The 14,273-nt window shown below is 39.2% G+C and overlaps 1 protein-coding gene across 1 annotated transcript; it reads left to right on the top strand.

Moving 5' to 3' along the window:
* The first annotated feature begins 4,881 nt into the window (after positions 1-4,881).
* Positions 4,882-12,493, top strand: LOC145781845 (uncharacterized). Its single transcript, XM_082593526.1, has 5 exons — positions 4,882-6,528; positions 6,800-6,966; positions 7,604-7,739; positions 8,638-8,836; positions 9,445-12,493. The coding sequence occupies exons 1-5, from the start codon at positions 4,891-4,893 to the stop codon at positions 9,774-9,776; spliced, it is 2,472 nt and encodes an 823-aa protein (XP_082449652.1). The 5' UTR covers positions 4,882-4,890; the 3' UTR covers positions 9,777-12,493.
* The last annotated feature ends 1,780 nt before the right edge of the window (positions 12,494-14,273 follow it).

The following is a 14,273-nucleotide window of genomic DNA, read 5'->3' as shown; positions in this document are numbered from 1 at the left end:
AGTACCAAAGCTTTAGATACGGTGTTCCTATTCACCTTATGCGTAGACCGAAAAGGTTTAAAATTAGAAAAAATAAAATGTTCCTATTCACCCCAAAATATGGGGTGAATAGGAACATCAGATTTTTCTAAATATTTCAAAATTCTTAGGATTTACAAAAAAATACAAAATTACATAAACATAGATCTAACATATGCAGTTATGCACATAAGTCAAACTACTAAAAATGGCAACAATATATTCATGGAAAAGCCTGTGTAGCAAAAACCATTAAAATTGTTCCTATTCACCCCAAATTACGGTAACGACTTTTTGTAAAGTGCATTTTAGAAAAGAACTGTTCGCATAAGTATGTGCTGCCAAAAATAGATGACCATTTGAGAGCGTGAGCTCTCAAGTTTTGAAACTCTTTCTTTGATAAACAATAAACATACATTGATAAAACTCAAGCAACGGCTTGTTCACATACATCGCTTTTATGCGTGTCATCACTTTGTAGTTTTATGAGTTCAAGTTGGAGCTCATAGGGTGCAGAAGCAGGTGTAACATTGAAGGGGATAGAAAAGACATCAAGCTCCAGTTCTTTGTACCTGTGAAGGCATGAAACAGCTTGGAGATGTTTTCTGTCTTTAATACATCAGCGATTGTCAAATTGTTTTGCGGGCTGCACAAAATTCTTTGACGGGCCGCAGGTTCGTCACCTCTGCTCTAGAGCATGACTTCAAAATAAGACAATAAACAAAGAAAAGCATGAGCTGTGGGGAAAAAAGTGTGGGTTTCAAAAACTGGAAATTAAAATTTCCTTGTTAATTGTTACTGGTCATTTTCTAAAGTTTGCCATGTAAATATAGAAACTGAGGCTATATTTCTATGTCCATATTTCCATATAATCAAGCGAGATATTTGACCTCAATATGTGCAAATGCAAACGATTTTGTCCCCTAAGAAGATCGAGAGAAAAAATAGAACTTACTTAGTCGAAGTCGCTGATCGGACTTTCCGCAAACATTTTAAAGTTTTCCCCTTAAATTAATTATTAAATTTTTATAGGCCACCACAAAATAAGTGTGACTTTTTCTTTGTAATTTTGTTTAAAAATGTTAGTTGGAAGTAAATAGATTATTCGGAGCTGGTATACAAGTCCCCCCCCCCCTTGGTAATTCATGACAAAGACAAGACTCGACCAAACATATAGGGTGAAACTACTTTACCTAGGGAATAGGGATGGGCAATTCAGAATACCGAATCCAGAAGGTTTCGGATCCTAAACTATCCGAATCCAAAACGGCAATAAAACCGGGCAATAAGATTCGGTTTTAAAGATATGCAATTATGCATAAGTCTTGTGCAAACTGTCAGCTTGAGACAGTGAACTGAAAAAAGTGTGGCTTACTCACTTTTTTTTTGCATTGACACCATCCGCAGTTCCGCACCTTCAAAAAAACATTTTGCATGCGTTGTGCCCGCACGGCGCATGCAACCCTACGTCACTCGCTTGCATGAGCAATCAAAGAAACTAAGCGCGCAATTTTCTTCACGCTTTGTAAGTTACACATGCACAATCGTGCAATGCTTTTTTTCAATCCACGTGCGTATGCGACTCTGCGATAGTTTGACTGGTAGGCGTAACAACATTGAGCAGATGCACCTGCTAAAGGAAAAGGAGTTGGCTCTGAAATATCTCAGCATACCTGCCACATCAGCATCTTCCAAGCGATGCTTTTCCAGTGCGGGTTTGACGGCAACTAAGCTGCGCTCCCGTTCAGCGTTGCCAGATGTGGAAATAGAATACCAAATTAAAAAATTCTGGTGAAATTTAGAGGTCTTTGGTGCCAGGCATTTTGACCTTAAAACCAGATAACTTTTTGGTGAAATCTGGTGAATTTTCCCCACTCAATTTTTTTCAAGAATATTTTTTTCAATTTTTTAAAACTTTTTAGCAAATAATCCCTGCTCGTATAGAAAACGTTTTGCAAGAGGTTTGGTTATGCGTGATGGCAGTGTCTTGTGTCTTAAAAACTATTTGTATTTTAGGCGAAATTGTTTTATTTAGGGTGTTTTAAATATCAGCAGTGGCCGAGTGGTTAGCGCGTTGGGCTCGCAGTTGAGAGCCTGCATGTTCGACTTCAGCCACCTGCACTTGCTGTTGTTTCTCTGGGCAAGAAACTTTACGATAATTGCCTCTACCCAGTGATCGACTTCGAGTAATGGGTACATTGGGTAGTACCAAATTTAAGTCACAAGTAGAGTAGACAACACCGATGCATAGCGCTCAAGTCCGCTTTCCCGCAATGCAAGATAAAGATATGAAAAAACAAACAAACAATCTGGTGAAATTTTAGTTACTTTTTGGTGCCAAGTGGCTTCCATCATCTGGCAACACTTTTCCCGTTTGGCTGGCAGTCATTTAGAATGCTTTAATGTCTTACATTGCAACAAACATTTACTTTGATTGTGTAGCTTTTGTGTCTGAAATTTTTTACTTTTTGCGTTGCTGGAGCCTGGAAGTTAATAGGATTCGATTCTGGATTCTGTTTAGTATTCCGGAATAATTCTGGAATAGTGAATTATTCTGAATTGCCCATCCCTAACTTTACCTTTGCTTTACTGTTCACACACTTCAATCCACATGTTTTGGTCAATCCTAACCCGGAAGTGAGATTCGGTTTATCAAAATAACTCTAACCCGAAAGTGAGATTCGGTATATCAACTAGCTTATTACTTCAAAATACTTGGCGTGGTCAACTATTTCGGCAACTCTAATCAGCGACTTCGGCGCTTCTGTATTTTTTCTCTCGATCTTTTCAATGGAAAAAATTTTGAAATGTTTGCGGCAACTCCGATCAGCGACTTTGGCTCTGTTGTATTTTTTCTCGATCTTTTCAGGGTATGAAGTGTTCTGGAGACAAAATAGGTTGCACCCCACTAGCAACAAGAAACAAATTTGCATTCATATTATGTCAAAATTATGAAGTTCTAATGTTAGGTGCTGATAGTCAACAATAAAAAAGCTCAGAGTGTCAGACTGTCAGTCCACATTAGAAAATTACACTGCAATGTATTAGAGTTGATTGCAGTGTAATTTGCTAATGTGGACTGAAAGGCTACTCTTAGAGATTTTTTGTCGTTAACTATCAGCACCTACAAGTCGCTGATTGGAGTTTAATTGGAGCAAACATTTCAAAAAGCCGAAGTTGCTGGTCAGAGTTGCGGTCGTGAATTGTGATAGACTACTCTAGTATATTTTTCCTTTCTCGTTTTACATGTTTTGGTACAATTTTTTTCGTAATAAATGTTCACAGTAATTGCCGAGGCAATTTCAACCTGCCGTTTGGCCTCGGCAACGTTTTTGCTGAAGTAAAAATATGTTAATTTCAAAGACTAAAGAGTTATTCATGGCCCTTGCAGGTCCTTTTCGCAGCGTCTCTGACTTGTTATCGACGCAAATGGCTGACACATTGCGTAAAACTTGTTTTTCCTAAACATTTATTTATTTGACAATTTAATATTATGTTTATTACTCAAAAATTGTCCACCATTTGTTAAATACAGTTGTTTAAAGTTGTAAAGTTTATTATTGATGACCCTGTGTATAGAATTGAAAGGTTGCTTTACGTAAAACCACAGAAACAGACAAAAAACATCAACTCTGACTGTAGCGATTGTCGTGCAAAGAAAATAACTTTCGATGTCTTAAAAATGAAATGGTGTTGGTAAATTCGTTTAATAGAGCTTTTAATGTAGCCTATGCTGTTACATATCTTTAACAAGTTAGAGTGTAGGCCTTTGTTTTCCAGTTATGTAGGCCTAACCAGTGGCATTAACAGGTGTACTTGTGGACCTGGGATGATTTTAGGGCCTCGTAACCTTTCCAAGAGGCTGGGAACTTTAAAAAACGTTCGCACATTTTTCTGGATATGGAGCATTTTTTCAACACTTTCTACAGTTTTGGCAATTCTTAACTTTTATGGTCCCGTCCGGCGTCCAGCTGTCCATATTGCAAGAAATATCAATTAAGTGGGTCATCCCGTTTAGGAAAAACATACAAAAAAGAAAAGGAGAAAAAGGATATATAATTATATATATATACTTTTTACAATAAAAATTGATGACCCAGGAGCCAGAGATTTAGTCTGATATCTTTCATGGTGTTTTGGCTGCTGGTGGTGGTTAGCTACCTTGGCAAGTGGAATTGACCCTTAGATGTCTCTTGCTTCTCTCAGTAAGGAATGTTCCACCTATAACCTTACAGTATTTTTGTGCATATGTTTGTTGGATGCTATGGTGTTTTTTGTTGCATGTCATATTACTGGAGCTCATTTCTCACATTATTCCTTTATTTGCAGTATGAAAACTAACTTGTAGACTTTTGGTTGATCTGTTGCCTTTCTGTCGTAGACGGTAAGATGGTCTGCAACAGAAGTACTTGATTATTTACTTTACTGCATTTAACATTTTGGATTCACCGCAGGCAATGTTGATAAGATGAATCTGGTTTATTTTATACGCACTGGCTATAGTTGTGAAAAATTTGAATCTACTACCTTATTGCCAAGTGCCAACGTATGCACTTTAAGCTATAGTATAGTTTCAGTATGGTTTCAACCAGGGCTAAAAAGCTGGAGCCTTTAACTTCACTTGCTGCACAGTGCACAATGTGCACATGGTGTCAGAGCGGAGCCTTTAACTTGGCTAGCAATGGAGCTGGAGTCACAAGTGAAACGCATGACAGTTCAGGAGCTGGAGATGGAATCAGACCTCATTGATAGAGACTTTGCAGTCTTAATTCCATTTAACTTTTTTAAATGCTCACTTCATTTTTTGCATCATGGTTATTGGTGCTGCTTTTTACAATTGACTTTTTTAATAAACTCTGTTTTTTGTGTTATATGCAGGTTGATTACATTAAGTTAACAATAACAATGGCATATCGCAATCGTGGGAGAGGTGGTGGATATGGCTCTGGAGGTTTTGGCTACCAAGAGGAATATGAAACTGAAGATTACAGCTATGGTGGGGACAACCAATGGAATCAAGGCATTCAGACCAATAGAAAGAGGAGAAACAATTTTGATCAACTGCAACAATTTGAACAAAGAAATGAGAGTTGGGGAGGCCAGCGTGATTCTTGGGGAGGTCAAAATGATTCCTATGATGAAAGCTATGAAAGAGATTGGCATGGTGGTAATGGTGATAGAGTTAGGAGGAATCCGAATCCACCTGGATCACAGTGGTCACGGCAAGACAATTACACATTCGATGACTACAATGATGGCAGTTTTTCCAATAGCCGAAAGCGCCCACGTGATGACTATGGTAATGGTGGATTTTCAGGACATCCAAAACGGGGTCGAGATGATTTTAATGATGGTGGTTATTCGAGCAGTCAAACACGTGGTCGATTTCGTGATGATCCACCACCACGACGAAGGGATCCACACAGTGTGAATTTCTATGATGATTATGAAGAACCATACAGTAGACCAGATAGGTCCAGGAGACCTCCTCCCAGGCGACTAGATGATCACAGACCACCTAGAGACAGAGGTAGTCGTACAAGAGAAGAAGGACGTTCTCATGAGCGAAGAAGAACTGAAAGCTCTAGGAAAGATGACAGAGACAGATCACGTGGATCGCGATCAAGTTATCGAAGAAGCACTTCAGACTCTCATTCAAGAAGAACTCGTGGCAGCCATTCTGATGGAAACCAACGCAAAAAATCTGCTGTCGAAGAAGCAATTTATGAGAAACACAGACAAGTAACTGTTGAAAAAGAAAGGCGCAATCATATAGGTGACACAATGCAGGGTCTTTTACTAGCATTTCGAGCTGTTGCTCAGATATTAGCAAGTGAAGATGATAAACCAACGAAAGAAAAACAAGAAACGAAAGCTGATACAAAAACAACAGATAATGGTAAAAAAGAAGAAGATGATGCCAAAAAAGAAGAATCTGCCGAAAAACTTGAAACTGCTACAGAAACAATTGAAGATGCTACAACAGAGACAAGTGATAGTATGGAGGTAGAAAAAGATGAGAAGAAATCGGATGAGGAAACAAAAAAAGACAATGCTGAGAAGGCAGATGAAAAAATGCAGGAAGATGAATCAAAGGATGTTGCACAAGGAGCAATGGAACAGCCATCTGAAAGTGTGGTCGAGTCCACTGAAAACAAAGACACAGATATTACAGAAGTTGAAGATGACAAAGAAAAAGATGTGGATGATTTGACGGAAGACTATAAAGTTCTTGATGAAGTGGCAGATAATGATCAAGTGGAGGAAAATAATGCTCCAGCTGATGATGCATCTTCCAGAAATGACAAAAGGGAAAGATCAGACAGAGGCAAGATAAAAACTTCAACCAGCCAAAGTAGCAGAAGAAGAGCTACTGAGTTAGTTTATGAAACCAAGGAAAAGAAAAAAATGTGCCAGCCTGTCTTACTCGGTGCCATTAAATGTGGTGAAGCAGCTATGAGAATGCTGGTTGGTGATCAAGTGGAAGGAATGATTGTTGTTTTGTCTAAGGTAAGATTTTATCACAAACGTTATGAACATTATGATTATGCACAAAATACGGTTATAATCACACTTGCATTGATGATGATTATTGATCATGCAACACATATTTATTTAAAATGCTGCATGTCTTTTTTTTAATATCACAATACAAAGTAAAATTTTAAGGCTTGAAGTAGTTGAGACATGATGGACTGATTTAGGTAAGAATGATGCTTTTGAGTACCGGTATGCTAAATTCAGAATGTCCTGACCCCATTGACTGCACGATTTATTTCAGAAAAAACCAACTCGTAACCTTGTGGAAAGAATCAAGGGACTCCTTCTCAAAGCATTCCTCAAAGACAGCCGGATGGCGAATGAAAAACTAAGTTTGGAGTTTGATGAGGAAAATCAATATCTGCTTTTGAAACAAGAATCTCTTTCAAGCTTTCGAGTTTTAATAAGGTGCAAGTCCAAGAGTTGATTTCAAAATTGTTTCTATTTTTTGCTGTGAATCTCTTGCTTCTAGAATCTAGATAGTTGAATGCAAACTGTGTTTTGCTGAACCAACTTCAAAATCGCTCGACAACAAAGCCAGAACTCCAATCTGGCATAGTTTACCAAAGTGATTAAGGTGTAAAAACAACTTATGCCACACAGAACTTGCGGCTCCTTGTCACTCTTTGTCGTTAAAGTTTTGTCAGACTGCTTCGGTCAACAAGATGACAACAGGGGCGTGTAGCAATACCCATCCCTGGCTGTTGTTTATCAGGCGTATATCTCTTTGCGTTTGCGACGTCACCTTTCCATCACCAAAGCGGCTACTCATACACACCAAGTCAACCAAGTGGATGGTGATATGAAAGAAAATCTAATCTGGCCTCTAACACAGACTAGCATTTTAATAATCACCACGTTTTTCCAACGTTGTATAATCTTCGTCGTATTGATTGAAAATTGTATTATGCGAAATTATGTTTATACCGGCATCGAAGAAAGCAGGATGTTTGTGACGAAAGAGTAGAAATCATGCCTTGCATTTTACTTCACTTACTAGGTTGGGTCTTCTACTAATTTAAAGCAACCGCGTATCTCAATGTAGGTTCACGTCACCCCAATGTTCACCTGATTATGATGGAATAGTTGAGAAAGGAGAGGACCCGGCTGATGTGCTATCTCCTGAAAGCTGCCGTGTTGCTTTGACCATGATCCGTCGAGTGCGATTTGTCGCCAAACAAGTATGTGTCTTTTATAATGTACTAGCAAAAACATGGCACATGTATAATTTATATCTAAAATCAATAAAAAATTGTGTAGGTTTTTATTTTCTACATTAACAAATTGTGGTTAATTCTTGTGAAACCTGCATAGCCTAGTGGTGAGAACTCTGATACGATGCTCTTAAGGACGCCGGTTCGATTCCGATCAAGAGCACACCGCTGTGTCTCTGGCACACTCTCACACTCAGAGGCATGCCTGAAGGTGGACACAAAGATTCTTCTCCTGACACTTCCGTCTACTTGACATAATCTTCAACTAACGAGCATACGACAAAAAGAAGTGTGCACCGAGCATATTAGTTTTAGTAGCGGTTTTTAGCTCGGAGCTTATCAAACATTTGAAGGGGTAGATGAGTGCGTTACTTTTCAGAGAAAGGCAGTAGACTTTAATATTATTTACTTTATATAATACTTTGTAGTAAACATATTATAACGAGGAATTACGGAACATTTTTACTCAAATTTCTTTTTTTAGTTGGGGATTTGCAGGTTTGATATGGTATAGAAAAATTGTTCGGTGATCACAAAAGCAGTGACAGATATTGCTTAAGCTGGTAGCATAATCATAATCGTGTTTTTATTTGCGCCCATTGCGATAACATACAGTACACTGCGATCACAGATGCGATACAACAGACTACAGGAACCAGCGAAGTGACACATAGTCTTCGAGTCAGCTGCTCCCGTTATTTTGGCTTGCCATTAAGTGTCTTTGCCGAGACACAGCCGCATGTTCTTGAGCGGTGTCGAATCCACGTCCTTTCGAACGTCGCGCAGACGTTCTCACCTCTCGGCTACGCAGCATAAATTTACAACATCCAACTCAATGATCAATTGAATTGTGCGTTCCTCTCAGCTCGATCCCTCGGCTGCTGCCCTGACGGTTGTCCGTGTCTTGCTCTATTTCCGAACGATTGAAGAATGGAGCAAGATGTCGGTGTGGTTGGTCTTGGTCCTCGTCCATGTTTCTATGGAGACAGCGAAGAAAGCTTACGACAAATCGGACAGCCGGGACTTCCTCAGAGTCGACAAGATTCTCATACGATGCATTGAAAGTAAGTGACGACCTTAAGCTCTGTCTTTAGTCCGTTCAATTGGAAAGTAAATAGTTTCGGCATTATGGTTAGTTCATGCGCAACTGTTCTACATAGGCTCTTGTCAGTGACTATCCTACGGAGCACACGAAGTTCATACAATGTCATTATGAGACGATGGTGTCAAAGTCTACACATAATCGCTTTCACGTATAACGCCCTCAATACACGTTAAGGTTGAAGAAGCTATGTCGACTGGCTTGAAATAACACAGTCTGGAGCCTTTTTATGTATAATAAAACCTGTATTAACTGCTCGTAAGGAAGCTGTTATGAGTATTCTGTCTTTCTAAGTACGAAAGCGCATAATGGGAATTTCGTTTTCCACCAGTTGCTGACCAGAGGTTCCTGTACATTTGTGTTAAAAGATCCCTGGAGGTCTGTTGGTGTCAGTCTACTTTGTAGACTAAGCTAGCATGGCGACCACAGTGGATGCGATTTTGATTAGGATAGAACTTGTTCATTTTCCTGATTATGACCAGGAATGGCATTGACAGGCCAGCTTCCGCACTTGGCAATCTTGATCATTGCGGAACGATTTCCATTGTTTTGTTTGTTTTCAACTTTCAGTATTAAGCAGTGGTGTCTTGCTGCCCACCGGTGAAGGCCTGAAGGACCCTTGCGAACCGGACAGTGACGTGGGGGCGTGCTTGGCCGCCCAAGATGCCGAGGATATCACCCTGGCAGCTCAAACTGCCATGCGTTTGATTGAGTTTGGAAAGATGCGAGATGTGCTCGGACTTCCAAAGAACGAGAAAGAGGAGAAAGAAAAGGGGGATAAAGAAGAGAAAAGAAAAGGAGATAAAGAAGAGAAAGGAAAAGGGGATATAGAAGAGAAAGGAGATAAAGAAGAGAAAGGAAAAGAGGAAACGAAAGAAGAAGTGAAGGAGGACAAGGAGTAAAGTGGCATCGGTTATGGCAGTGAGCCATAAGTAATACTTGACCACTATCCTTGAATGTATATAGACCTTAATTTTGAGCCAGTGTAAAGCAGCAACGAGACTTTTGATTTTTCTGCCGGAATTCTTGAAAATACCAAAGGTATCGGATATTGAGAGATTTCCGTATTCCATTTATCTTGGACACTGACTACTGTAACTGTCAAACGAAAGACAAACGATGAGACTGAAGCGTATGAGGCTTGATTGATATGTTGCTCAGATACTGATGCACTAGAGACGTGCTAGAATATGTGACTTTGTGTTGTCAATTTTGAGCTATGTGCTCAAACTATCACTTAAATTTCTGTGAAAGACTGGGCCTTGTTCTGCGATCAGCGAGAAAGAAATTTGTGTAAAGGCTTTTTGCCAGAGCCGATAAAAAGTCTTGTACGCAAATGAAGTTCATGGAAGTACACACACCTCACGAACATGTCGAGTTTTGCGTCACCATGGTGACAAATTGAATATCTTCTCAGTCCATGCGTTGTACAAGTTCCGTTTATCACACCGATTATGCTCGTGTGAACCAGTTTTCTAATTTGAGATCATAACCTTTCATTTTACCAGGATGGTTTCGTCTGAGACTGTATGATCGCTAACTTGGCTTCTCCGGTGTCTGTGATGGGATGGTAATTAAATCATATCTCGTGAAACGTTTTAAATTAAATATCATATTGATAGTAGTGCATTGCTTTAAGTTTTTAAAGTAATTGAAAGAATAAAAAAGCTCGTGGCTAAATTTTGTTTGTAATTAACGAAAGTAATTGATTAAAAAACGTTCGAATCAATTTTCTGTGTTTTCTTGGATTGAAGTTATCAATAAAGTGACAATAAGTTTAATTAAGCTACAACACTAACTGCCTTAAACAGCTATTCCAGAAGTTAGGTGTGGATCTCAGTGTTCACTTTCTGCGACGTGAATTTCTCAACCTCCCTTTTCGAAATCAAGAAAGGTGTCACGTGTTCCGCATGAGTGGTCGTCAGAACCAGAAACTTTAGATTTTCTTGTCTAATCTTTCTTCGTTGCCAGGCGCCTCATAAAGAAACTAGGCCGCCAGAGAGGTGTTGTTTGTAGTACATTTGTCATGGGGTTTGTACTAGCGCTATTTCTTATAACTCGCCTGTAATTGTATGCACAAGAAAAACACTGGTCAACAGCAAGTTTTAATCAGAAACCCAATTATGCGATTTTTGAAGGGGTTTTAACACTGATTCTGAAAATGTACTTATTTTTTCTCCAACACAACTGGTTTTTGAAATATTTGAATTATTGTTGTTTAAAAGTGACCTATAGCGACGCAAATGCGACCCAATTTGACATAATAGTGACAATTTCAACATAATAATTTCACAATGCATTGTGATTACCAGTTGCATTTTTGAAACGTGTTTTTATATTAGGCTACTAAATACGCGAAAATACCTTAAGTACTAAAAATGCAAATATTTTAAAAACCGGATGCGCTAGAGAAAAAACGAGCGTAGATTCGGAATCGGCCCCGAAAATTCATCTGGAAAAGTTAAATTGTATATCTGATTAAAAAAAATAGTTAAAGTTTGTTGACCAGTGAAATTAATTACGAATGCAGAAGTATGGGAATTTGTAACCCATTTATTCTACATTCCCTTCTTGATGCACAACGCCAGACACACCGATTTGAGAAGTTTTACAAATCTTGCATTGTGGTTTTCTCGCGAATAAGTTTCTGAACTAAGGATGAATTAATTGCACACGCATTTCATTCATTTTGTCTATTGGCGTACGCATGGCCACCTATCTTTAGGTAGCCATAGAGTACGTCATCAACACAAAAAGTTACTTTGGATGTGGAAACTGTTTACTTTTGAGATCGATTTTTCTCAAGGCAGTTTAGCGTACTTCAAAAACCATCTGAGCTTTAAGGCTGGGCATGCAGCCTACTTTATTATTTGGAAAATGAATGAATGAGCAGTGAGCACGTATTGGACATGCTTTCATTCAAGCAGCATTTAATAGACGTCGAAAGGTCAAGGGAACGAAGTCATAAATCAAGACCAATTGTAGGTGTAAGTGGGTGTAGCTACTCTGGATTAAAGGTCTCGATAGGCTATGTGTTCAAACATTTCGAAAAATAAAAACAGTTTTTTTAATTTTGAAACGTGATTTGCTGTCGTCCAAAGGCGGCAATACAGATTCCTAGACTTACATAAAGTCGCAATCATTTCATCAGTGCCAGTCACCACGTTTTTCGATGCAGCACCTACCACATATTAGCAGGTTGCAGAATGCTTGGTTACCTGTGGAAATATTCTTTTCTTTCGTATGATTTCGCATCGAAATGTAGGCTACATATGAAATCGTCATTTCATCAGGTATGTTTGCTTCATAAGTTTGTGGTTAATATCAATTGAATTGAACAACTATTTAAGTTAGTTAATTAATGCACAATGCTTATGTAGTCTGCTTAAATTTCCGGATCTATAAATGCCTCACAAGCTACTATAACCTTCTTGCATTCCGACATTAACTTACCGTATTTTGTATATGAAGTGGCTAGCATGGATATAATTAGTTCATCACATCACGTTACTGCTCTTGTCATCGTAGTGACAAGCTACAAAGTTGGAAACCTTTACAAAATGCTTCGACGAATTTAACTGTCGCATTGTGTCTGTGATGTTGAATAAACTGTAACAATATTAAACGCGGAAGTTGTGCAAGCATTGTTTCTTTGCTCTCACAACTCAGCGAGATCCGTCACAAAAGTAGCTGAAAATCTCACAAAATATAAGACTAGGCTATATTTACATTCCACCCAGACTATCAACTTACACTGCGATTCTAGCTGCTAACAGATCTGCTTCCAGTCAAATTTGAAGCTTCACGTTGGCATGGCCTGTGTAGTGTGTAGCCTAAAGGTCGCTATCGGCTAAACACATCAAGCCTGTTTTGAAGTTTCAACAAAATTAAACAAGTACAAAATTTAACTCAAACATATGCCAAAACAATATGAATAGATGCCTTGTCTACCAAAGCTTCATCAGCAAATCGGATGTTGCCCAGTGATAATAATAGAGCGTAGTTCCACATTTTCATTTATTTGTAAGTGTGACTTAGAAAACTTTTCCCGATAACAATTAGGCTAGACCTAAGTTACGTTTGGTAAGTCGTAAGCGCGACGAAGTGTTTAGCCTATGCGCAGTCAACATATTAGTCCTTTTTTACATTGATTCAACGTCTGCAGACCTTAACTTAATATGAAAGACAGGTTTGTGCGCCCCATTTAAAATGTTCTTTGACATAGTGGACACCAACAAAGGTGGTTGGTTTTAAATCTTTATCTTCAGACTGACAAAGCCTTGATAGGTTATTCCTGGCAGTTTCGCATACTTGTAGATGCCTTTGATGTAGGGCCGGTCACCGAGATTGACAATAAAGTTTTCGGTTGTTGAAGTGTTATCGGAAGTTATTCCATCCACAACACCAAATGTCAGGAAGCCTAATGCAGCACCTCAACACCAAACGTCAGGAGCGATGGATTGAGACAGTCGAAGCTATAGACTTTACCCACTCCAGTCGTAAAGCATGGAACACGGTCAATCACCTGACTGGAAGAAGTTCCAGAACTTGTTCGAAATGTCCTGTAACACCTAATGCCATTGCATCGCAGGTTGTGGAAAATGGACGACACCACCAAATAGACCGCAAATTTCAACGCAGACTCTCAAGCCTCACATCAGAAATGTGGAAGGATGACACGCGTAACAACGAACTAACTGAAGACTTTTCGACCGAAGAAATGAATGAAGCCATAAAGTTACTAAAAGCAGGGAAGACCCCAGGACCAGACCTGATTCACCCCGAATTCATACAAAACTTAGGAAAGGAAACGATTAATTGGCTACGAAATTTTTATTCTCATTGCATGCGATCCCTAAACTCTGGCGGAAAGCATTGATTGTTGCAGTCCCAAAACCAAACAAACCGGTAACTGACCCAAAGAGTTATCGCCCCATCTCCCTATTGTGCGTGCCATTCAAACTATTGGAGCGCGTCTTACACCGACGAATGGAACCCGTTATTGACCCCAAACTCCCACAAGAACAGACGGGGTTTAGGAGAGGAAGATCAACAGTCGACCAAGTAACCTTGCTGACACAAAACATCGAAGATGGGTTTGAGGCCAACTTGAAGTCGGGAACGGTCTTCCTCGACCTTACTGCGGCATTTGATACTGTTTGGCATAGGGGTCTCACTTACAAACTGCTGCAGATAATCCCAGATAGACACATGGTTAAGTTTATTGTAGAACTCCTCTCCAACCGCAGCTTCATCCTTAAAACCAGCGACGGAAAGAAAAGCCGACAGAGACGTTTAAGAAACGGAGTTCCGCAGGGATCTGTTCTCTCCCCAATGTTGTTCAACATTTACGTTTATGACCTTCCAAATACTTCCTCTAATAAATACGCATACGCAGA

The sequence above is a fragment of the Aplidium turbinatum genome, chromosome 13 (assembly GCF_918807975.1).
Source record: "Aplidium turbinatum chromosome 13, kaAplTurb1.1, whole genome shotgun sequence".
In the NCBI taxonomy this organism is placed as follows: Eukaryota; Metazoa; Chordata; class Ascidiacea; order Aplousobranchia; family Polyclinidae; genus Aplidium; species Aplidium turbinatum.
The sequence above is the reverse complement of the archived record's forward strand: the minus strand, read 5'-3'. Positions and strand labels throughout refer to the sequence as shown.